This window comes from Ochotona curzoniae, unplaced genomic scaffold, assembly GCF_017591425.1.
Source record: "Ochotona curzoniae isolate NIBS_2020 unplaced genomic scaffold, NIBS_Ocur_1.0 contig_3819, whole genome shotgun sequence".
NCBI lineage: Eukaryota > Metazoa > Chordata > Mammalia > Lagomorpha > Ochotonidae > Ochotona > Ochotona curzoniae.
In genome coordinates, this window is record NW_024466004.1 from 19725013 (window position 1) to 19751402 (window position 26390).

Here is a 26390-nt window from a genome sequence, read left to right on the forward strand (position 1 = left end):
GATTTATAAAGTCATAAAATGTTTTATAATTTTTATGTGGTTCTGTCTCATTTGTTTAGCTGTTGGTACATGCCAGGGATTGTTGTATGCAGCCATAGAATATAATAAACTAGACTAAATCCTCCTCACTCTCGTGGAGTCTGCAGCCAAACTTCTTTCCTTACTCTAGACTTCTGAGCGTGTCCAAGTACCTACGTTGTATGTCCCCTTGGATGCTAAAGGAGCTTTTCAAATATACTGCATCCAAAATCCAGTTCTTGGTGGATAAACGGTGCATTTAGATTTTCCTGCATTTTAGTGAGAAATCAGGGTTGGAAAGACAATTCTTGTGTGACCTTGCACAAGTATCTCACTCTCCGTTCTCTTCCTCCTTTTCAGCTTCTCTCCCTCCATCCCATTCATCCCTCTCCCCTCTCTCTCTCTGCAGCGATAAAGGTAATAGAGCCAATAAAGAAAGCAGAAATTTCTGTACTACCACAGAGTGATTTTTATCTATTAAATTTAAAAACGAACCCAGACATGGGAATGTAGCTTGGTAGACTGCTGAATGCAACTGTGATGTGTTTGTTCTTTCTGATACACTGTTTTGAGCATCTGAGAACGTGTTATGATTCAGTGAATGAGCTCCAGCTGGGAAGTCAGCAAGCCCAGATTGGAGTTTCACATTTTCCACTGAAGACCTCTGTTATACAGATATTCATCGCCATGCATAAATACTCCAAACTCCTGCATAGTTCAGTGCTATTGTGAAAGTAAATGAGATAGTACTTACTGAGTGGTTTGGAAATTCCTTCTTAAGGGATGAGAGTTAATGTATAAAATGTGGATAGCTTTGATATTCACAGTTTAATGCAATTTGCGAGGGGTGTTTCTGTTTCTGATCAAACTGCTGCATTGGTCAAAATGCTGATTCACGTAGAAGTGTGAATTCTCAGACTTAGTTATTTAGCAGGAAGCTTTCTGTTACCAACGCTATTGGCTCTGCTCACGTTTAACCACTTCATCATTAATATTGTAATTTTAACTTCCTATGTGATATTGAATAGGCTGTTTAAACAAGCTTCTTAACCATAAAAATGTGTGCTTTTAAAAATTAGTTGTTGGAATTGAAAAAATGGTGCTCTACCTGGTTTGTCCAGTCCATTTTACTGGCACACACCTAGTGTTGGTTCATTTTAAAGCATTATGTAGGAATATTAATTCAGTGTCATAATGAGAAACCTCATTGAATTTGAGAAACAGAAATAACCTGAAGCCAGACAGTGAAATTTACCTGGGGTAGAGCCATCTTTCTGCACCACCAAGAACACAATCTGTCAGTAATTTCATTCTGTTAGATTTGGTTATAAGAAAACAACCACTTTGCTTTGAAGCACTAATTCTGCTTCTTTGTCATAATTTACAAAATGAAGTAACTTGTCATTCAATGGTGTCTATAAGTCACATCAGTAAAAGGAAAAGTATTTCTTTTCTATCAGATATTTTACTGTCTCAGGAGTTTGATATGCTGTGCCATTGTAGTAATAATATTTTCATGTTATGAATAAGTGATATCAGGTGTTTCGTTGTACTTTCTAAAGCGAACTGAAAATTGCCCCTTTTGTTTTTTAGTATTGCTGCTGCTCCTTTTTTTTTTTAAGACTTATTTTTAATGGAAAGTCAGATAGAGAGAAGGAGAGAGACAGGGAGCAACATCTTCTGTCCACTGATTCACTCCTGAAGTAGTCACAATGACCGTAGCTGAGCCGACCCACAGCCAGGCGCCAAGAGCTTCTTCCAGGTCTCCCATGCAGGTGCAGGGTCCCCAAGGCTTTGGACTGTCCTCAGCTGCTTTCCCAGGGTAGAAGTAGGGAGCTGGAAGGGAAGCAGGGCAGCCAGAACAGGAACCAGCGCCCATATGGAATCCTAGGCATAGAAGATGAGGACTTTAGCCACTAGGCTGCTGCACTGGGCCCTCTATTTTTTAAAATGATTTATTTATTTGAAAGTCATTGTTAGGGAGACAAGTTGAGAGAGATAGCCTCTATTCTCTGATTCACTCCCTAGGTGGCCACAATAGCCAATGCTGGGCCAGACCAAAGCCAGGAACCAGGAGCTTTATTTAAGTCTTCCACAGGAGTAGTAGGCGACCCAACATTTGGGGCCATCTTAAGCCTTTCTCAGACCAGTGCAGGAAGCTGGATTGGAAAGTGGAGTAGCTGGGAAATGAATGAGCTCTCATACCTGAATGCTGGCCTTCCAGGTTTTGGCATTATCCACTAGATCGTACTGCAGGCCTTTGTTGCTGCAACTTCTAAGTTGTATGGTAGTTTCAGAAAAGACAATCTGTGTTCCTTGGATAGGTAAATGCATATGCATGTTTCTCATAACAAAGTAGAAAGACAAGCAGCTTTGAATACACCGTAGCAAGGCTTCAGTTCCTATCGCTAAATCTTACCATGTGCATTTCAACATTTTATTCACTCATTCTAGCTCTCAGTTTCCCAGACTATCAAAATAAGATAATCCTCAACTTTGTGGGTTTTTTTGAGATCAGAATAAGATCAGCCAGCCCATAGTTTGTATAAAAAAATGGCAAAACAGTATTGTACCTTAGAATTTTCCCTCAACTTTACCTAATATTAGCAACTTATACAGGAATCATAGCAAAAAATTAACATAGGTAAGATACTGTTAATTGAAGATTTTCTCATGTGTCACTTGTTTTTTCATTACTGTTGTTCTGCTCTTCTGAAGATCCAATCTAGATTTCCACACTGCATTTAATTGTTTCCTTTATTTCTTCCTATCTGTGATAGTTCCTGGTTTGTTTTTGTTTGTTTGTCTTTTTTTTTTTTTTTAGGAATTTTTTTTTTTAATTGGAAAGTCAGATATACACAGAGGAGGAGAGACAGAAAGGAAGATCTTCCGTCCACTGATTCACTCCTCAAGTGGCTGCAATGGCTGAAACTAAGCCGATGCAGAGCCAGGAGCCAGGAGCCTCTTCCGGGTCTCCCACGCGGGTGCAGGGTCCCAAGGCTTTGGGCCGTCCTCAACTGCTTTCCCAGGCCACAAGCAGGGAGCTGGATGGGAAGAGGAACAGATGGAATACGAACCGGCGCCCATATGGGATCCTGGTGTGTGCAAGGCGAGGGCTTTAGCTGCTAGGCTACTGGGCCCTCTTTGTTTTACTTAGGGTTTTTGTCAGTGTCTGTAAATTGTTCCTCACTTTGGGTTTGTCTCATTATTAAGTCGAGATCATGCATGCTAGATAATACCACATCAATGATGTATTTTTTCTTTCACATCATGTATCAGCGCATCCCACAGCACTAGAGATATGAACCTTGATCACTTGCTAATATATCTTGAGTTTCCCTCATTCATTCACTCACTTGTTTGACATCTCCTGTCCCACTCCCCAAATTCCCAAAACATCCTGGGCTGGATCTTGGGCCAAAGTCAGGAGCTAGAAACTCTATACAGATCTTCTATGTGGAGGGCAGGGACTCAGTCACTTGAGGCATCATTGCTGCCTTCCAGGTTCTACATTAACAGCAAGCTAGAATCGAAAGCCAGAGTGTGTGTCCAACCCAGGAATCCTGGCATGGGGCACAGGTGTCCCAGCTGCCACCTTAACAGTAGACCAGACATTTGCTCCTCTTTTTCTAATTCTCGAGTTATTTTGTGCATTTTTCTTTTGCTTTTCTTTAGAGACTGCATTATGGAATTTAGTCTCACCAAATTCATATGAAAATTCAACTTTTGACTCCTAAACTCTTAAAGGAATATAAATACTTGGCTTCCACAGGATTACAGATGCACATTCATCTGCTTTCCCCAACAGAAATTGTTTGGGAACATCCTGGCTTCTCCCCATTAAAATGTCTTCTCCCATTTGTTGTTAAGCCTAAGGTATCCTTCTTTCATTTTTTGTGGGCTTTTTTCCCCAAGGAATCTTTTTTGTTTGTTTGTTTTTCAGGATACAGTTCCATAGGCTCAGGGGATCTCCCTTTCCTCCCCTGCCCTTACTCCATTCCCCTGGCTGTTTTCCCCTATATTAATACAATACAGTCACAAGTCCACCACTCTGTTAAATCTTACTTAATTTTATCTTTTGATTATCTGATACATAAATAAGTTTAGACTGGAAGATAACATGTAACCTAACATATGAAATATCTCACTACATTTCTGTAACTTTGGAGAAATTATTTAATATTTTTAGTATTTCAATTCTAAAGTTATTTTGAAGTTCCTTTTGTACTTATAATAGAAGCAAAAATGTGCAATTTGTAATTTTGCGAAGTCTGATTTGATTTTGGACAAGGACCAAAAAAAAAATGTGTAAATATCTTTGACTAACCACTAGAGGGTGGTCATAGGTAACCAACTACTCATGTATTATTAAGATAGTGGCATTCAAAGATTGAAAATGAAGGTGGCAGGGAATGAGAAATATATATATATATATCAACAAGTGAGTTAAAATGAAAACTGGAGTGACAATACTTACATGAAATATAGCAGGAGTACAGAATTTCAAATCTGGACAAAGAGTTATATTTTTATGTGTAATAAACTGAAACACACAAGTTTTCAAAATGTAGAAAATAGAAGTGAAAGATATTTATTTGGTTAAAAAATATTTTGAAATCTATGCATAAGTTTTCCATAATACACATTTTCCATGAAATCTTTTTTGAAAATCTCTTGTATCTACGATTTGTAATTTTTTGGCAGCAAAATAAAGTTATGTTTTAATTCTGTCTATCAGTGAACTTTGTTTTAAAGGCTTATTTATTTATTTTACTTGGAAGAGTTAGAGGAAAAAGTGGTGGTAAAAGAGATTTTCCATCTGCTGGATCACTCCACAAATGCCCTCAACGACCAGTCAGCCTGGAGCTTATTCATGTGAATGCATAGGCCCAAGGCCTTAGGCCATCCTCTGCTGCTCTTGTAGGCCATACACAGGGAGCTTGAGTAGAAGTGGAGCAGCCAGGAGTAGAACAGGTGCCATATGGCACCTGTGCTGCTTGTAGAGAATTAGCTTGCTATACCACTGCACCAGTTCCCAATGCATGAATTTTTTCAAGGATCTGCTCTAATGAAATAATCCTGAACATTTAGTCACCAGGAAACCTGTCATTGAAATCTATTAACACATCGTAATATTTAAACTTCTATATAAAAATAATAGTAGGTACTGATCATGTTGGAACAGGATTTATTTGGCATTTTCGGTTGCTAAAATCTCAACGTGATTGTGATCATGCTTTACTAAGTTGTGAGTAGTATAGAAGGAAAAAGGTCTTTTTCTCTCTCAACTGAGGCTCATAGCTCAAGCACTATGACAAGTGACAGATTAACAATTGAAGATCGTACAAATGAATGTATTATATAAGCTTTATGTGATGTGAGAACCTCCACAAGGAATGAAAAGCCCAAGGAAGCAGGGACAATACTATTTTCAATGCTTAGGTCTGAGGAAGAAGTGATGCTGGGAAGTATGATTGAATGAGGGATTAATGTGATGGTGATAAGGCAGTGGGAGGGTGGACTTACCACATCTGAGCAGTTTCTTTGTGTCTCTGTGTCTTGAGTGATAAGGACTTTCCTTTCCTCCGGGTATGGGATGAGCACTCTAGAATGAAGATCTCACCCAGGGAGGTCAGAGCATTACTTCTAGATCTTAAGACTTGCTTAGGGGCTGAGGAGCAAGGGAATTTCCAGAGCAATCTTTCCGCCTCTACTGTTTCCTCAAATGTCAAGGTGCCATATTTTGGATTAGCATGTCCTGAATCACATCACTAGTATCTTGAGACATCTTTTCCATGATCTTGAAGACACTCTCTAGAAAGAAAACTAATTTTAGAAGTATTGTGGGTTAAGATGGCCAAGTCAGAAAAGCAAACTATGTTGGAGAGAAAAGAAAATAAATGGATCAAAAATATATTTGGGAAAATAAAAAAAAATAAGGTAAAATTAATCTAGGATAAATTTAATGAATTTACATTCTTGGAAGTGGCTTTTAAAATGAGAACTGCTGTGGCATGAAGTAGGAGCATCCGCCTTGGAGATGGCAAACTCTGCCCGCTGCCTGTTATGTCTCCTGTGCTGGCAAAGCCAGTGGCTGTTCTCACGTGGCCTCCCCTGCTCCCAGGGAATGAAAAGACACAGTTTATCCAAACTGAACCAGCTCATTCCACCTGGGTCAGCCTGCCCCTGTGGCTATCTGGTGATCTTTGTTTTATGTTACTCCACACTGCCCCCACCACCCCCCACTTGCAACATAGAAACTAAATTGTTCACCTCTTAGAAGTTACTAAATTTAGCCTTTGTGCTTTTTTTTTTTAAAGATTTATTTTTATTATTTTTTTCATTGGAAAGGCGGATATACAGAGAGGAGAAGGAGAGACAGAGAGGAAGATCTTCCGTCCGATGATTCACTCCCCAAGTGAGCGCAACGGCCAATGCTATGCTGATCTGAAGCCAGGAGCCTCTTCCGGGTCTCCCACGCGGGTGCAGGGTCCCAAAGCTTTGGGCCGTCCTCGACTGCTTTCCCGGGCCACAGGCAGGGAGCTGAAAGGGAAGCGGGGCTGCCAGGATAGAACCGGCGCCCATATGGGATCCTGGGCGTGCAAGGCGAAGACCTTAACCACTTGCGCCACCGTGCCGGGCCCTAGCCTTTGTACTTTTAAGTCCATGATTTAGTCATTGTTTTTATTTCAATGAAAACATTGAAGATGAATCCATTCGAACAGTATGTGGAATTTTAATAAGTTTTCATTATTATGTCAGTAGTATTCATATCAGTGAATAAAGTAGCCTTTTCTAAACTAGTGCAAATGAGATGCTGCAAATTCCATTAATCTATCATTTTGATGGTATCAAGCATTACAAGTCTGAACAGATAGCCAATTAAAATACCTTACAGCTCCCCTAAACCATTTGCTCTCAGTTGAATTATTGAGGGCCTGTATTTAAATGGTATGCTAAGTCATAGTAATTAGTGATAGGAATTTGCTAAATCCTTTTTGTTGCTGGATCTTAACAGAGAACTAAATCATAAGATTAGTTTCAGTCTCCTGGTAGGTAAGACACTATGAATATACAGCTCAAAAAGAATTCTTCATAGTCAGCTCTGGGCCAGGCACAGTGACCTAGTGGCTAAAGTCATTGCCATGGAAATGCTGGGATTCCATATGGGTGCCGGTTCTAATCCCGGTGGCCCCACTTCCTATCCAGCTCCCTGCTTGTGGCCTGGGAAAGCAGTTGAGGATGGGCCAAAGCCTTGGGACCCTGCACCTGTAGGAGACCCGGAAGAGGCTCCTGGCTCCTGGCTCCTGGCTCCTGGCTGTGGGTCAGCTCAGCTGCAGTGGTTGTGGCCACTTGGGGAGTGAGTCAGTGGACGTAAGATCTTCCTTTCTGTCTCTCCTCTCTGTATATCTGCCTTTCCAGGAAAAATAGATAAATCTTTTTTTTAAAAAATAGCACCTTAGGCATTTATCAGGCAGTTTCACTGTGCTAGACCTGGTGCAGCATCCACAGCTCACATAAGTGAAAAGGGGGGTACCTGTTTGAGGCTTCTCGGGGGCTACATTTCCTAACTCAGCCTGTAGGTTCAGGTTAGACCAACCTTTGTTTTCTCTGGGTAACGGTGAATGCACTACATGATGTGTGAAGCACATTCCATTTCCAAAATTCTAATTCTGACTGGTCAAGAAACCAACTTTGTGAAAGCCTCATACCAGGCTTCCATTTTTTAATAGATGTTAATTTGTTCTGCATCCTTTTCTCTCCATTTTTCTCATTTCTTTTATTTTGTACTGCAGTTCTTTGTGTCTCCAACTAGAAAATTATGGAAGAATTGAAGCAAGCTGACAATCTGAAAGTGTACAAAGACTTTATTCAGTGCCTTTTTATTTCAGACATATAATCTTCCTGTTGGCTGCGTTTTATGATTCTATAATACTGGAAATTAGAAACTGAATACATGATATATGAGTAATTTCTTAAAGTTACTGTTTCTGTAGTGAATAGATAGCAGTGTTTAGCTGTGATTTGGTGTGATTTTCAGATAACACTGAAGCAGTGGAGTTATGGTGGGGGAGCAGTCTGTGGTTGAATGTTTGCCATAGTAAACTGACAGTTCTGTTTCTTCTTCACTTAAAATTTTGTAGTGTTTTGTAGGAAGAGGAAGACTATGGCTTTAATTCCAGCTTTCCCATTAGGTAATTAAAATAACTATCCACTTGATCTCTGCCAACCTTGTTTTCCTGATTTATAAAACAGAGATACCCAACTTACGTATCTTACCAGCAGTAATTCTCCAAGGAAAAGTCAACTTGTTAAACAATAAATGTCTAGAGACGTTCCAGCCATTATTAATGAACATCTCTAAATGTTATTCTACTTTTTGCTGATACAGAGCATTAGCGCCTCTAGAAGTGAAGATATGTTGCAGTGTATCTACTGCAGCCACTGGGGGCATGGGACAGGGGATAGAAGACCAACCTCTCTGTTTCTCCTTCTCTCTATAGATCTGCCTTTTGATTAAAGAAAAAAGAAAGTAATAAGAAAAAAAAATAATGATGCTGTGGATGAAACCAAGGCCATTCTGCTTTCCCCAAATTATTTCCTGTTTCCTAGGAACAGATTACCTACAAAGGAGCCTGTGATGCTCCAACACCTCTTCTGTTATGATTGTGAGAGCGAGACAAACGGAAGTAGTCATTTGTTTTAAACATAGTTTTTTTTTTTTTAAAGATTTAATTATTTATTGGAAAGTCAGATATACAGAGAGGAGGAGAGACAGAGAGGAAGATCTTCCATCTGATGATTCACTCCCCAAGTGAGCGCAATGGCCGATGCTATGCCGATCCGAAGCCAGGATCCAGGAACTTCCTCCATGTCTCTGTCCTCGACTGCTTTCCCAGGCCACAAGCAGGGAGCTGGATGGGAAGTGGAATTGCTGGGATTAGAACCGGCACCCATATGGGATCCCAGGGCGTTCAAGGCGAGGACTTTAGCCGCTAGGCCACGTCACTGGGCCCTTAAAGATAGGTTTTTAAGAGAAGAAAAATGTGAGAACTCTGGTGTGGTGAAAGGATTTGTAAGATTAGTGATGTTGCAGGAAGCACTCCAGTTGGCTGCTTACATCTAATAGGCTTAGGCTCCACAGACAAAATCTTTGGGAGTTATCTAGCAGTACAAAGTAATTATCTGATGGCTAAGCGTGACCAGAGAATGACAGTTTCAAGGCTAGGAAGGGGATTTGTTTATGTGTGGCCAGGTTGCATCTGAGAAATAAGGCTGGAAGGGGTAATGGGGGCATTTTTACATTCATTTAAAGGATGTCTGTGAAACCTGCAATGGCCTGGAGGTCTTATGTTGAATTTATGTTGGCAAGGTCATTGTAATAACAAATCTGCATGCCCAGAAAGGGACTGGTGATGAAATTAGAATGGAAGCAGACGTGACCATTATGAGGTTTGATTGGAGTATGTCCTGGGTTTTCTGGCTTTTTGGTTTTGGAAGTGGGAGAGGGAGGATATCTGGTTTAAAATGATGGCGGGGTCGAGAAGCGTCTTGGAAATGCCAGCTTTGTCCAGGTAAAAAGGAACACAGTACCAGAGTCTGTGCGATTGTGGGAAGTAGTCATGAGTTTGGCTCAAAGTTTTCAAAGGTTCTGTAAGTGAAGCCATCTGTCTGAGAAGTTGGGAGAAGAGAAGAGGAGGTGTACCTAAAGCAAGGGACATAAAGATTACTAATTTATGGTGAACGAAAGTTACCAGGAACACAGGGAGCAACTGGGATGTTGGCAAGACTAGAGAACCTCTAAGGCTGTTGGGAGTAGCTTTGAGTAGAAGAATTTCAGCAATGATTTGGTCTGTGGGTGACTCCCTAAAGTCAGCACTGCTGAAACAGGCTGTGGGAAGAGAAATATCTATTTTAAAAACAGAGAGAAGCAATGTCTGTTGCCAAATGACCATTTTATGTTGTATCTAGGGGATTGTAACAGCTCTAGTTTCATTCCTTTGATGTTGATGATTTTAGTACAAGATTAATCAGTATTGGTGGGAAGATCCAAGGAATGGCAGCTAGTAATTTTTCTCTTCCGTCAGTGCTTGATGGGATTTGTATAGTCTTTACACTGTTGACGATTTTCAGAAATGGTGGTATATTGGTCATTTTCAAAAGAAGAAGCACCTTTAGGTCCAACCATATAAATGTGTAAGTTGATATAAATTGGGGAATCTTGGAGAATGTGGCGTATGCTCTTACAACAATTATGAATTGTTCATTACACCCTCCCCTTGTTTTCTGGGTTAAGGAGAATCCTTGGTGATGCAGTGTAGATTTTACCAAGACAAAGATTTAAATCTTAATAATAATACTAACATTTTTTCTTTTGGCTTTGCTTGGTAATGGGTACAGACTACACAAAATGACAGTCCAGAGAATCTTAATGATTATGAAGAGCAGAGGGTAGGGGAAAGATGATGGGGGACATTCTGGGAGAGAAAGATACAAAGGAATGCTTGGATCAGGATTCACTTGGCTTCTTGACAAGTTCTCTTGGAAAGAGCAGGGTTAAATAAAACAGGAAAGCTTCTGAAAGAACCAGGAAGGACTTTCTCCAGCCCAAAAGTCAGTAGATCCCCCACTTGAAACAGAGCTGGAAAGACTTCAGGCCTGTAAGGTACGCTTTTCCTGTAACCCAGCCTCAGACAGCATGCGGATGGTATCCATCTCATCAGGGTCTGTGATTTGACTTTACAGCGATATGAAAGCAACAAGCATGCAGTAGAAGATGCACTTTGAACTCTGATCTTTTTCTGGCCTAGCAACATGTGGGCTGAGGTTCTCGGATGATGCTGGGTGGCGCCTCTGAGCAGTCAGCCCTGTCATCACTGATGGGCTGCAGTATCCTGTGGTGTAAGGACGAATATTCAATAAATAGGTGAACTAAATACAGTTTAAACTTAGGATAATTTTGTTTTGTTTTTATGAAGTGAGCATATTTCATCTTTCATGATACAGATTTAGGAGCATGGTGTTACTTTTCACCCTACCCTTTTTCCTGCCCACATTTCCCATCCACCCTCCTCCTTCCTTATTACTTCCGATGTCATATTTCCCTTTCACTTCACAATCACAGGCTTAAAACTGTTAGGTAAAGATATCAGCACATAGCAAGCAGGAAAAAAACCCTATTCCTCGGGAATATAGACAAAAGCTTTAAAAACAAGGTCCTCTGATGTCAATCTCATTCATGTAAATTATCTCTTTTTATAATCTGTGCATTAGTTGCCATAGATCAGGGAAAAACTTATCTTTCTTGGGACTGGCTTATTTCACTAAGCATAATGATTTCCAATTGGATCCATTTAATTGCAAGAGAGAAGGTTTAATTCTTTTTTATGAGTAGTATAAGTAATATTCCATAGTAGTCCATAGTATGCAATCTGAGTTGATTCCATATCTTAGCTTTTGGAAACTGAGTGGGCTTTATTGTACCATAACTCCACTGAATTTGAGGAACGTGTACTTGGAATCTTAACTCTGTCCTCCTGGTACTTCAACAGAAGCTCTACCAGGTATTGTTGTGTGTAGCTGGTCTCACTAGATGCCCATGGGAGCAAGCAGACTGGCCAGAAGAGTCTGTGAAGAGAGGTTGGTTGTCTGAGGGTCCTTTGGTTGATCCGATCCAAATCCAAGTCAAAGTACTTAACACTGAAAGAAAAATCAGAAGTGGATGATAGCTAAAACAGTGAAAACAGATATTATTCAGGAAATAATACAGTGGAATAAGAGTAAATCTGAACTAGACTCAATTCACATGAACAAGTGGAAAATTATAGCTAAGGAGCAGGATGGGAGTTAGTGGGTATAGAATGACTGCAAAGCTGCTGCAAGGGTAGGACATGCAGTAAGAAAGTTGAGAAATTGAAGTCAGATGCTTTGTAAGTGTCTCAGCTGAGCATTGTCTCCTTGCTGTCTGCCTGCAGAGAAGGATCTGCAATGACCCTGCTGTGTTTTGCTCTTTGTATAAGCCTAGAGAATTTGGGCAAAGGGCAGCTTGCCATTTAAGGGTATATTGGGGTCACCTAGAGTAGGGAAGGGGGCTTAGCTTTTTTCCAGAATGCCCTCAGGCTTCCCTTGGCATTCCCTGTAAGTTTCAATTCAATAATATCAATATCAATAATTCTAAAGTGAAGTAATATGTCTTAAAGATTGATTTATTTGCTTGAAAGGCAGAGAGGGAGGGGAAAGGGAGAGAGAGCGAATGAGGGAGGGAAGGAAAAAGGGAAGAAGGGAGGGAGGGGAGAGAAAGAGAGAGACTGACCCTCCATTCACTGGTTCACTGCTGAAATGACCACAATGGTTATTCTTGCAGCCAGGAGCCAGGAACTTCTTCCAGATCTCCTATGTGTATGCAAGGGCCTAAACGCTTGAGTATCTTGTGCTTCTTTTCCAGAGAGTCTTAGCAGGAAGCTACATTGGAGGTAGAGCAGCAGGGACTCAAAACAGATGCTCACATGGAATACTGGCACTATACATGGTGGCTTTACCCACTGTGTCACAGTGCCATCCTTGAAAGTAATGTTTCATTTTCTTTCCTGTGTACATTATAGTTCTTAGTATTTCACATGTAAATTTACCTAATAATTTTTCTGTAAGCTTTTTAGAGTATTCATTGATAAGTTAACTTTAAAGAGTCACGGAAATAGAAAGTATGTCTTTTAGGTAGTTCGTTCTAGTTGTCAGATTTAGGCGAAGATTTTGTTCTTGGACTCTATGCTTGATATAGGTATGCAAAGAAACAATCTTGACTTAATTTGAACTGTAATACTGCAGCAAAGTGGAAGAATCCACCATGGGGGAAGGCGTGGGGAGAGGTTGGGGGAATCCCAGAGCCTATCAAACTGTGTCACATAATAATCCAACGTAATTAATAATTTTAAAAAATATGATTTGTTACTTGGGCTCTCTGGCTTCTCACTACTTATCAGATACTGCTCAAAGTGCCACGTAGGAACACGTGATATGCTCTATAGACTGTTCATGGCTTTTGATGCTTTTGTTTTTGAGAGCTTTGAGAGATCTCTGAGAGTAGGGAGTAATCCAAGTCGTACTCTCGTATAAACCTAGCAGTTTTGTCTTAAACAGCATGTATTTTTCAGAGTGAAAGATAAAAATGAACTGATCTGTATCTGTGGTTTACCACAGTCTAATATTCTTTTTAGACTTTTGCTTTTAGAATTATGACTTTTCCCCCAAAACGGATATGGGATGCTTACTTTACCTCCCTCCTCTTTTCCAGAAAATTTTTGTTTTTCTCTGAGATTCCACCAGGATTGAGTATTTATTTCCTCTTGTCAAACATTTTGTCAAAACTTCAGTTGAGTAATGGAATTATTGGTTATTTTCCCAAATGGGTGTCACCGAATAGTGTAATTAGAAAACCAACAGTTAGATGCTATAAAATGTTTAATGAAAAAAAAAAAAAAAGAATGGGATGGTATCCTTTCAAATGCTATACTAGGCCAAAGAGTTACTCTGAATTCAGTGAGTTCATTTTTTAAAATTCTAATTCTCTGGTCCTGAGTTTTGTGGGAAAAGCCAATAGAATGATGTTACCTCAAGGAGCTTCATGATTCAGGGCGAGTTAATCCCTTATCTGGCTAGAAAATAGAACGATAATGTGTCATAAGAGAAGTACAGCGTAGTACCATAAAAATCAAATGCGTAGTGAAAGTAAAGCTTCCAGAGAGAGATAGGTAAATGCAATTAAAGTTAAGAAGAAATTACTTTTTGACTTAGGGCTCCAAGATCAAGTGTCATTGAAAATAGGATATGAAAGAAAGAAATTACATCCTAAAATGGTTTCATTGGAAACTGTGATTTTAAAATATCTTATTATTGAGAAAGTAGGGTACTTTGGAAATAACAGGCTTAGGAATCAGACTCAGCAGTACTTGATTTTCAACTGTGCCGTTTATTTAATAGCTATATCATGTACCATTGCTTCATTTTTTGAACTTCAGTATTTTCGTCTGAGACATCATAGGGACATCTGACAATTTAAACGATTAAGTGGAACTACATTTTTTAAAGTACCGCACAAAGTGCTTGCCATATTTCAATGAATGTTAGTTTTCTCTCTCTCTCCTATTGCCCATTTTAAAGTCCTTCTGTCCCCTAGCTTGTTTTATAGCCATTGAGACAGGGATTCTAATTTGGAAGCTGTTGTAATAGTATACTTTTCCATCAAGCTTTTGCTGAATACTTCTTTGTGTGGTAGAAATGCGGAGTGAATGAGATATAAGAATTTAAAGAAAATGAGAGGAAAGAGAATAGGAACAACTTTAAACTAATTTACCTTCTGTATAATCTCTGAAATCAAGTAAAAACCTTGTTCTTCTTAGGAAAAGGTTACCCACATTTTACAGCATGCGAGTAACATTAGCTGTCTTCTGAGTTTGTACCTTTTTAAAATGAACTATCATGAAGACCCCAAATGATGTATATGACACGAATGCTTGACTGTCCGTAAACTTGGACTTTGATCAAAACGATGTCACTTTTCATTCTGATTCTAGCTGCCATTGCTGATGTCCCTAATACAGTGTTGTTTGTCTTATTTTTCTCCCAGTTTGATAAAGGTTATTCTTACAACATCCGCCATAGCTTTGGAAAGGAAGGCAAGAGGACAGATTATACGCCTTTCAGTTGTATGAAGATTATCCTAACCAATCCACCAGGCCAGGGGGATTATCATGGTAAGTGCTTCCACTGGATGTATCACTGAGCAACAGAAACAGCAGAGCTCCCTGGGAAACACTTTAAAACAGTCTAATGGCTTTTGCATTTGCTGGCAGGACCTAGTTTGTAGGTTCTGTCAGTCCTCAGCGTCAAGTGAGAGCTCCATTACTCTTACAGTGATTTGTCTTATTACTAAACTAGGTCAGTTCAGAGAAACTCCATTCAGCTGTCCTTCACTTTGTGCTGGGCTGGGCTCTTTGTCCTCACTGTCCCCGTGCCCCTGCTGTTTTTCGTCTTTCTTGTGCTCTACAAGTATCTTAGAAAACTGGTAATGTTTGTGAAAACCTTTTTAACTTTGAAGAGTCAATTTTGCAATAGTAGATTCAATAATTTTCAAAGATGGATGAAGAGTGTGTTTTATTATTATTACAATAATCTGATTAACTAATCAAAGTTAAGGGAACAATCTAACAAGCTGTGATGCTAAACATCACATTAATTAGTTTGCTTGATCTGTTCATTAAGAAAACCATCTATGTCAAAGTGCTTTCTTGTGGACCTCTGCATTTGGCAGCTTTTTTCTGAAACAATTCTCTAAGCAACCCTTGAAAAGTTCCACATTTGCCAGATTTGTCATGAATGACACAATAGTCCATATTAGTAAATATTTCAGGTTACCAAAGCTTACTACAATATGTGTCAAAACTTTCTGTTTCAGAATCTTTTTTTTAAAGATTTATTTATTTTTATTGGAAAGTCAGATTTTTTTTTTTTTTTTTACAGAGAGAAGAAATGACAGAGAAACATCTTCTGTCCACGGGTTCACTACCCAGGTGGCGGGAGTTGTACCAGTCCAACGCCAGGAGCCAAGAGCTTCTTCCAGGTCTCCCACACCGGTGCAGGGTTCCAAGGCTTTGGGTCATCCTCTACTTCTTTCCCAGACCACAAGCAGGGAGCTGGATGGGAAGAGGAGTAGCCGGGATACAAACTGGTGCCCATATGGGATTCTGGCATGTGCAAGGCAAGGACATTAGACACTAGGCTATTGTGCTAAGTCTAAGGAACCTCCTTTTTAAAAAAATACTTTATATTTTAAAAATTCTCATGTTAATGTCATATTAAAACAAGGAGGACTGATTCAGTGTATGTAATTTATAGTTATACATCTAAGAATATAATAGTGTGTTCCTCTCTCTCTTCCTACTTAGCTTCTTCCTCCTTTCCTTTTTGTCTGTTTTAATTTTTGGGTTAACCTTTTTAATTTACATTATAGTCAGTGGTATACTTCACTAAATAAAGTGTTCAACCAATAAAAACTAAAAAGACATAGTTCAGGGCCCGGTGCAGTGGCGCAAGTGGTTAAGTCCTCGCCTTGCACGCCCGGGATCCCATATGGGTGCCGGTTCTAATCCCGGCAGCCCCGCTTCCCTTCCAGCTCCCTGCCTGTGGCCTGGGAAAGCAGTCGAGGACGGCCCAAATTCTTGGGACCCTGCACCCGCGTGGGAGACCCGGAAGAGGCTCCTGGCTTCAGATCGGCATAGCATCGGCCGTTGCACTCACTTGGGGAGTGAGTCATCGGACAGAAGATCTTCCTCTCTGTCTCTCCTCTCTGTATATCCGCCTTTCCAATAACAAAATAATAAAAATAAATCTTTAAAAAAAAAAAAAGACATAGTTCAGCAAGAATATAGATTTCTGTTTCACTCACATAGTAAATTTTTAGAATAATCAGTCATTAAAACTATAGTGTATGTCTATTGATATGTATGTTAACCATCACAGATAATGGAACATATTTTTCTTTTTGCATCTTATTAGCATAATCTCCAGTCAAATCTGTTTTGTTACAAATGTCAGGATTGTAGTTTTTTGACAGCTGAGTAATAAAATTCCATCATGTGCATACCACATTTTTCTGATCCCAGCAACAGTTAATGAACATTTACATAGGTTTTGTATCTTAGCTATTGTGAATTGAGCTGCTATAAAGACAGGATATGCTGCTTTCATGTCCTTAGCATATATTCCTAAGGGTGAGACAGCTGGGTTATGTGGTGAGTCTATTTAAAGTTTTTTGAAGAATCTCCATACTATCACCCATGGTGATTGTACTTGTTTACATTTCCCGAAACGGCATGTCAGGTTACCTATTCTCCACATTCTTGTGTTTGCTATTTTTTTATTTTTGGATTGTAGCAATTCTCAGGTGAGGTGTTTTTTTATTTGCATTGCCCTAATAATCAGTGATCCTAAGCATCTTTTCATGTGTTTGTTGGTCATTTATATTTCCTCCTTTGAAAAATGGCTGCCTGTATTCTTTGCCCTTTTTTTAACTGAGTTGTTTGAGTTTTAGAATCTTAAGTGAAATTTAACATTGAAGAGATTTCACATTTTTAGTTTGTTAGAGATCAGATAATTTGGAACGTTTTATAAGGATGATGCATGTGTTCAGTGCATTAGGAAAGACCTACATATTCATTTAATAAATGAGGGGGTGACCAGAGCAGGTGATATATGGTGAGTAATTGTTGTCACTGTGTTGTGGTTCCTTTAGGTACCTTTCAGAAATGCAGATTGTTAGACTTTACCCTCAGAGGAAATCAGACTTCTTTTGCATTTTACTTGATGATTTTTATGTCTTGTAAAGTTTGAAAGACACTGATCCAGATACCCCTGTGCAGGAAGGCTGAAGGATATAGCAGCTCTATCAGACAGTTAACTTAGAATTGAGTTTGTAGCCAAGTAAAACTCTCAGATCCTTCTTTTGAATTCTTAGGGTTGGCACTCATCATTTACTTTGTTGGTTTTTATGACCTTAAATCTGAGATTTTCATATTAACTCTTGTTTAGTGAAGTGCAGTGTTATTTTGTTGTTGTTAATGTTTGTCAAAGCAGCTAAGACACTGGTCAAGACATCTGCAGTACCTGAGTTCTCAATCCCTAGTTTGCTTCTGACTTTACCTTCCCACCTACGGAACAGCTCCATGGGTCTCTGCCACCCATGTGGAAGACCTAGATTTACTGAGTTCCTGACTGTTAAGAATATTTAGGGAATGAACCCCTGGGTGGGAACTCTATCAGCCCCTTCCCTCGCTTCTAAAAAACAAAACAAAGCCTCAAAGCTAATATCTCTGCCAGTCAAGAACTAGAATAGTTTCTTTATTAGCAAGGGGGATATATTCAGAGACTTCTAGTGGATTTCTGAAAAGGCAAATTATGCCATGGCTTATATAAAAATACTGTGTATTTTTCCTGTATATACATATCTGTGATAAAGTTTAATTTATAATCTAGGTACAATTAGAAATTAAAACTCAAAATAATAGTATAGGCCAATTTTAACCATATACTGTAATAAAAGGAGAATATGGTCTTTCTTTGTCAGAATATTCACCCTTCTTATGATGATGTTAGATGACACAGTGCCTGTGTGGTGAAACAAAGTGACATGAATGACATAAGCATTGAGATGTAGCATTAAGCTGTTGTTGACCTTCTAATTGAATGTAGTAAGATAATTAAGCCATGATGTAGATAATTGGAGGATGTTTTGCTGAAAGCTTTTACAAGAACATAATTGAAAATTGTTGTCTGTTTAATTCATCGAAGCATTATGTAGAGGTTTTGATCCTTGAGTGATCATGAGGGATTTTAATGCTGTATTTCATGCAAGGACTGTTTTCCATCATTTTGACCTTTATTGCCTAAGTTTGAAACACTTAGGCGAATCTCATCAATATCCCTGGTGCTGATTCTGTTCTGTTTCCCTCTCCTCCTTCTCTGCAGGTGACTGAACAAGATTTTCCAGTTCTTCATTTGTTAATACTTACGGTCTTCAAGGCATTCTTGTATTTTTTCCTCAGGTTGTTGGCAAATTCTTTTCCTGAGCAGTCTTTGAAATCATTCATGACTTCTTCCTTATTCCAGTAGGCATTTACACTTTCTGGTTTAAATTCATCCATTGCAACTTTGATGAATGTACCTTGTCAGCAATAGTGAATGATTTCCGGCACTGTATTATGTTTAGGTTAGAGTCAGCATCAGTTACTGATTGAAGGTGATCCAATATCTAGTGGGTGAATGGGTCTTGACAAACCAAATGATGTCCTGGTCAAATGGTTGATGCAATGAGGTTGTTTTTGGAGGTAAAAGTACAATCTTGGCACTTTCATTTTCATAGCAAATGAATTCAGGATTGCCAGGTGTGTTACCTATTATGAGACTACTTCAAAAAGTTAGTAAAAATAAATTGAAAGTTCATTTTGATGTAAAAAATCTGAAATCCATTTATAGTTTTACTATAAAACACATTTTTCATGAACTTTTGAAGATCCCCCCATATGATTTCACAATTTTTGCACTAAAATATTTACTTTTCAATTCCATTTCCCTGTGAACTTTTTGAAGTACCCTCCTAGCAAGAAGATTTTAAGTCTCAACCCATTCTACAAACCTTTCAGACGAAGCCAGGCTAAAGGGAGGAGCCAAGGGGGTTTCCCGTGTGAGTGACAGGGACACAAGCTTTTGAACCTTGTCTGCCTCCAAAGGTACAGAGTAATAACAGGAAGCTGGCATCAGAACTGAGCAGTGCAGGTGTCCTTAGCCCTGTCTTAACCACTGCAGCAAATGCCCACCCAACTTGCTTTTCTGTGTGTCAGTTTCCTGTTTGTCCCTCTCATTCCCCTCCAATGTACTTCAAAGTTTATATGAGTTCTATTCTGTGAGAAATAGCACAGAATTTACTTCTGAAAGTGATGTGTAATTTTGTACTTTGTGGAGTTTGTGCTTTTTTTTTTTTTTGTTTGCTGTTTCTCATAGGCATTCTAGGTAAGTTTTCTGTACCAGAAAAATGTAATTGTGTCAAGTTTTTTGATAGACTGTTACAGCTATGCTGTGATTATCTGTGCTTGTTAGCAAGTAGCATAATTGAGGCTATTTGCCTACTCCCAGGGAATGGCCGTCTCAGCCTGGGAGCTCTGTAATCTTTATGGAACTCTTGAGCCTGTAGTACCCTGACAACCACACAGTTCAGTCATCATTTAGATAAAGACAGGAGAGCAGTTACACCCATGGGCAATTAACTTTTTTATTAATAAGCTGTTAGACAATTAAAGGGAACTTAGAAAGTCTCTCGAGTGTGGTATTGTACTAACTACTGGTAAATAACCTCACTGGTGTGCTGGCTTGTTTTTTGTTATCAGGGTGCCCATTCCGTCACAGTGATCCGGAGCTTCTGAAACAGAAGTTACAGTCATACAAGATCTCTCCCGGAAGGATAAGCCAGGTAGGTCACCTTCTGCTCTGCATCCTCAGGAATGAGGCATCAGACAGATCCTTTCCATTCTGTGTAATGCTTCGCAGTGGTGCTGCTTGCTACCCGTCCGGCCTCTCACCACACATCCTGTTTTCTGGATGAATTTGGCTGAACCCTTGACTTTGCTTTAGACTCTTAGAATTCTAGTGCTTCTCTCTGCTAGGCTGGGTTTTTATTTTTCTTGGTAAAAAAGGTAGCTGGATATCTTTTTTCCTCTCTTTATTTTGCTATCTAAATTGAGAAATATCATTTAAAAAATAAATTTTTAGAGCAATGTATTGAAACTTGTTAATGAAGCTGGAAATTAATGACAGCATATTTCATACTGGAAAATTATAGACAATATTGTGGTATATACTAGTTTGGTATATACTACTGAGAAAGTCACCCATATAATCATCTTATATTCACTCACCTCAAAAAATGTGCTAAAGAGGTTGTCGGAATGGTTTCAGCTTAAATATCATGGGAGTTTGAATTTGTGGATTTGAAGAGACCTGAAACTGTTGTTGGAGGAGAGGAAAATTTTCTCATGTTGATTTTGCATGAGTTTGAGTTGCCTAAATCAACGAATGAATTTGTTTCTTTCTGTCTTATAGTAATTCAGTTAAGTAGACTTTTTAGGTGCTTTAAAGTATTTAAGGAATAAATGGTCTATACCTACAATGTCAGGATACACTTAAATGTGGAATGATGGACTTATGACTGTTTTTGAAGGTCTATTCTATTGTAATAATATAGAGGGAACTAGTGGGGGGAGGAGAAATCCCAGCGTCTATGGAACTGTATCACAAAATTAAAAAAACAAACAAGCAAAAACCAGAAGAATAAATGGTATGTGGAGGGAGGCAAATAGGAACTAAGGGACACAAATGAAAAGGTAACTTACTGTACAGTGGAGGGTATATACTTGGACAAAAGCATGGTGTCAAAGGTATGCTCCCTTGTCCAGTCCAGTTTGAAAAATAAAGTTAGAGTGTTTCAGCAAGCCGTACTCTTTCCCGCCTAAGGTCTCAACATCAACTGATAGTAAAGATTAGGGATGGTATTCTGGACATATTTGTAGTTGCTGATAACAAATTTGGAAGAGAATAAGAGACATATTCCTACCTTTTATAAAGATTCATTTTATTTAAAAATACAGATTAACATTATTATTAACATAATTAATGTTTATGTCTTCTGCCTTTGATTCCATTGTATTCTTCCGCCTACCCTCAGCCCATAAATACATATTTTACTTAGCTGAAGCCAACTATAGTTACCACATCCTGCTGGAGCTACATTGTAACCTTTTGTCTGAGAAAAACACAAATGTTTAGAATATGACAGCAAACTGTAAATAATATTGTGTTTTTATTTATTTGATACCTTTATTGAATGGGTCTAAGTAAAAGGAAGCAGCTGGTGGACTGTATTAAAGGGCAGAGTTGAGGAATGAAAATAGCATGCAAAACGTTTGATGCCTACTTCCATTAATATTTCTCAGTTTTGTGACTTCCCTGACGATTGCAATTAACCATTTAAAGTTATAACAAGTTAGCATCTATAGTATAAAAGAAATAGAATTTGTACGTTGTTTCCATATTGTTTTTTAAAGATTTGCTTGAAAGGCTGAATTATGAAAATGGAAAGACAGAGCTCTTTCATTTGCTAGTTCACTCTTCAGATGGCCAAAGTGTTCAGAGCTGGGCCAAGCCAAAGCCAGGAGCTTCTTCCAGGTGTCTCGTGGCAGGCATTGGGGCCCAAGCACTTGGACCATCCTTTATCGCTATCCCAGGCCGTCAGCAGTGAACTGGATTAAAAGTGGAGCAGCCAGAACATGAACTGGCACTCTGCAGGATGCTGATAGTGTGGGCAGTACCTTATCCTGCTGTGCCTCAATGCTGCTTCCCTCTCCCATTGTTTCCCTAGGAACATCAACTCATAATAATATTAGGAATTTCTCTTGTAAATCGTACTGGAACAAAAAGAGGAGCTAGGAGTCCAAAATCTTTCATACTTATGTAGTTACATGTGGCAATTTTGGTTTTGGATGGTTTTATTTACTCACTACTAATCTTTAATTTCTGTCTGAAGGGTTCATCTACTCTGATTGTTGGGAAGACTCTCTGGTAACAGGCCTTTTGTTTATCTTGAAAAGATATGTTGAATATCTTCTGTTTATCTTTGAATATCCTAATTTCCCTTTCATTTTTAGAGGAGAATTTTGTCAGATACAGGAATATTGGTTGACAGCAAAGTATGTTATCTTGCTGCTTTCTGGCCATTGTGGTTTATGCTACAAAAATGGGTGCTAATCTTATTGAATCGTGTATAGTACAAGTTGTTATTCTCTTGCTGCTTCTAAGATTTTTGTTTGTTTCTCTATGCTTTATATATATAATGTGTTTCAGTGATGACCTTTTGTGTTTATTTTTCTTGGAACCTCTCTGTTTTCAAATATTTCTGACCTAGCCTTTCTGTCTGTCTGTCTTATGTGAATGTGGGTATGCTGAAACGTGTTTTGCAATTATCTTTTCATTCTTTCTTTTCTGTCCAGGTTGAATAATCTCAGTTGACCTGTCATCAAGTTCATTGATTAGTTTTCCTCCTTGCTAAAATCAGTTATGCAACTTCTGACATCTGTTTGGTTCTTTTTGATGATCGGATTTTCCTTATTGCCATTTTCCACTTATGACATTTCTCTTAGCTTCCTTTAGATTTTTTTTTCTGTGGTGGTTTCCTTTCACTCTTTGGATGTCTTTAAGACAGATCATTTAAAGTCTTTGTTTATTAAGTACATGTCTATGCTTCCTCCAGGACAGCTCATATTAATTTCTCCTGTAAATGAGCAATACTTTTTTCTTTGCATGCTTTCTAGTCTCTTCTAGGAAACTAAACTGAATAAATCGAGTAAATAAATTTTCAACTTTAATAGTCTTTTTGTATGACCTGTCTGTACTGTCCTGGCCACATGTCACTGAAATGTGGCAGGTGCAAATTGAGATGTACTGAAGGCAATAGTGTATTGGCAAACCAGCTGTCTGGAAGTGAAATCAGTGATGTATGTGATTTGTTAATTTCTGTGTTATAAATATTCCTTTTATGGCTGTTCTCAAGCCATCAATGTTTGATGTGGCTGAACTCTGTTAAGAATGGAGTTTGGAATAGGTGTACTTAGCCCTCACAAGCCAGTTTGAGTGGCTCTAATATCCTCATATAAAATATAAACTAAGATTCCAAGCATTAGGTTGAAAACATTAAAATATCTCAGTATTCATATTTTTAATAATATGTTTATCTAAATAAAATATAAATGTATTGTAAAGGAGATATAGAGCAGAGTGGCAGCCAGGAAGACCCTTTACTGATGGTCTCACCACAGAGACACCAATTTGATAGTTATTCATGCAGTATTCTACCTTTCCAAGAGCTACAGAAGCCTGATGAGAGACCAGGGTCTAGTTTTAATATAATAAGAAAAACAAAAAGTTACCTGTCAATGCCAGTGTTGTGATGTAGTTGGTAAGGCCACCACCCGTGAAATGGATGTTTGTTATCTCAGCTGCTCCATTTTGCATCCAGCTTCCTGCTAATGGTTTGGGAAAAGCAGTGGAAGATCATCCACCTATTTGAACCCCTGCTACCAATGTGTGAGATAGGGGCTCATGGCCCCTGGCCTCTGTGTGGTCCAGCACTGGTAGCCGACTGGGGAGTAAACTAATTGACGGATCATCTCTCCGTCTTTCTCATCCCGCATGCTAGCTCTCTTTCACGCATTCTTTAAAATAAATGAATAAATATTAAAATAAAATTTTGCCTAGGTCCCTTCTCGCAGACTCCAAGCACAGTATGGTGAAACCTCCCATTTGTGATACAGAGAAGAAATTAAATCCAGGCGTTAGTATCAGGCCAAGTACTTGGCAGAGACCTGTGGACCATGCCTCTGTGCTGTGCCCACAGACTGAAACAACCTTAGTCAGGGGGGCCAAGGGACTGTGTTTAGTGCCCCTTCCACAGATTTGTGCTGCACAACAAATGCATGACAATTACTAGACATATTATGCATCAATTCTCATTAATGTGATATTAATACAAAGAGAATAATTAGTGGATAGAATTTTAAGAATGCATTGCCTCCCACCAAACTGCCCCCCCTTTTCTTCTTTTTGAGATAACATGTTTCAATTTTGTGCTAGGTTAAATGCTCCACTCAATAGGAGTTCAGTATGTAGAAAATAAAAAGATTATACTTCGTACATAATTTCATAGATGAACAATATAATTGAGACTAGCATACCTGGAAAAGAAGATATGTTACAATATGCATCTACTCTCAAATTAAAGGAGGACTTCCAATGAAACTACTAAATATACCTTTTCAATAGGATTCTAGACTATGTACCATGGTCTATACTTACATGCCATTATACACTAAATATCAGGATGTTGGACTAGTGACTGTGCTGAAGGACTATACTGTTGTAACAATATGGGGGGAGAATCAGGGGTAGAAAGGAAACTTCTTGTGCCTATGGAACCACATCATGAAAAATAAGAAGTCATAGTTCATCAAAAATATAGGCAAGGACTATATATAAAAATCAAATGAAAAAATGTCTATTGCACTCACATACCTAGAACTTTAAAGTAATCAGATAATTAAAATTATAATAGTATATTTGTAACTGTTGATTTGACAAGGACATAAACCACGTTTGAGAAACTATTTACATTTCTTTGTTTTGATCTTCTAAAAAAAAGGCTGCCACATAATTATCTTTCTGTTCCAGTTTATTTCATTGAATCTGATGTCTTTCAGCTGTATCCATTTTAATGCAAATTTCATTCTTTTTAATAACTGAATACTAATCCATTGTGTGCTTGTGTACATTTTCTTAAGCCATTCATCTGATGGTGAACACCTTCACTGATTGTAATATTTGGCTTATTGTGAGTAGTACTAGTATAAACATGGTGCAGGTATCTCTTTGACACAGTGTATTCATATATTTTGGGTATATATGCCAAAGTACAACTGCTGGATCATATGGCAAGTCTATTTCTAGCCTTTTTAAAGACCACCTCACACTGCTTGCCACAAAGGTTGACTTAATTTACATTACCACTAACAGCCTGTAAGTGTTCCACTTTCTTCATTCCCTGGCAACATTTGTTCCTCTGTTTTTTGGGTAACAGCCATGTAGAACAGGTGAGGTGATATTTCACTGTTGTTTTGATTTGAATTCCTCTGATGGCTAGCGATGTTGAGAAACTTTTTGTATATTTGTTGGCTGTGTTTCTTTTGGGAACTGTCTTTTGAGTTCCTTGCCCATTTCTTAAGGTTTGTTTGTTCAGTTTTTTGAGTTCCTGATATATTCTAAATGTGAATTCTTTGTCAGGGACTTCAGTGGTTTTTTTCTCCATTCAGTTGGATGTCTTTGCTCACTATCAATTATTTCCTTTGCCGTGCAGAAGCATCTGAGCTTGTTGTGATCCCATTTGTCTAGTTTTGTTTTTATTTCCTCTGCCTTGGGGGTCTTATCCAAGAAATCATCACCTTCATTAATGTCTTGAAGTGGTTTTCCTACATTTTCTTCCAACAGCTTCACAGTTTCAGGTCTTACATTTAGGTATTTGATCATGAGTTAGGGGTCTGATTTCATTCATCCACTTGCCCAGTTTTGCTGGCAGTATTATTTGAGGAGATTACCCTTTTTCCACTGTATGGTCTGGGCATTTTCATCAAAAAACAATCAACTGGGTAGAGATGTATGGAAGGGAAGTGAGGCAGTAGTGATGTGAACTGGCGCCCATATGGGATGGAGGCGCGTTCAAGACAAGGATTTTAGCCTCTAGGCTACCACACCAGGCCTGAGATCTTTTAAGTTATACTTACTATATTATTTTTATAAAATAAATTATATAAATAGTTTGTCATTTTCCTACAGATCATTAGAACCAGTGGTTCTCAACTAGGTGAATATTTTTAAGGTAGAAAAACACAGAAAATCAGTTTTCTGTTGGTTCATTCTCCAACGGCCTGCAACAACTAGGGTTGGACTAGTCAGAATGCATGTGCAAGGAACTCCATCGGGTCAGTAGTATGGGTGGCCAGGGACCCAAATATTTGAGCCATCACCTGTCCCCTCCTGGGGAACACATTAGCAAAAAACTACACTGGAAGAGTCAAGCTGGAACCAAGGCACTCTAATATGGAATACAGGCATCTCCAGCAGTGCTTAACTAATACACTGCAATGCTTGCCCCAGACCACCTTTATTTCAGGTTGAAAAAAATGGAATGCCAAAAGCATAGTAATTGCTAACTGACCCATAGAACT

At 38.7% G+C, this 26390-nt stretch overlaps 1 protein-coding gene across 1 annotated transcript in view; it reads left to right on the top strand.

Annotated features, from left to right (window-relative positions):
- Positions 1-26390, top strand: part of PRIM2 (DNA primase subunit 2) — a 270527-nt gene that overhangs the window by 228510 nt on the left and 15627 nt on the right. Inside the window, exons 11-12 of the mRNA XM_040983590.1 lie at positions 14642-14768; positions 19953-20035. Coding sequence (XP_040839524.1) covers positions 14642-14768; positions 19953-20035 — 210 coding nt within the window. The remainder of the gene's footprint in view (positions 1-14641; positions 14769-19952; positions 20036-26390) is intronic.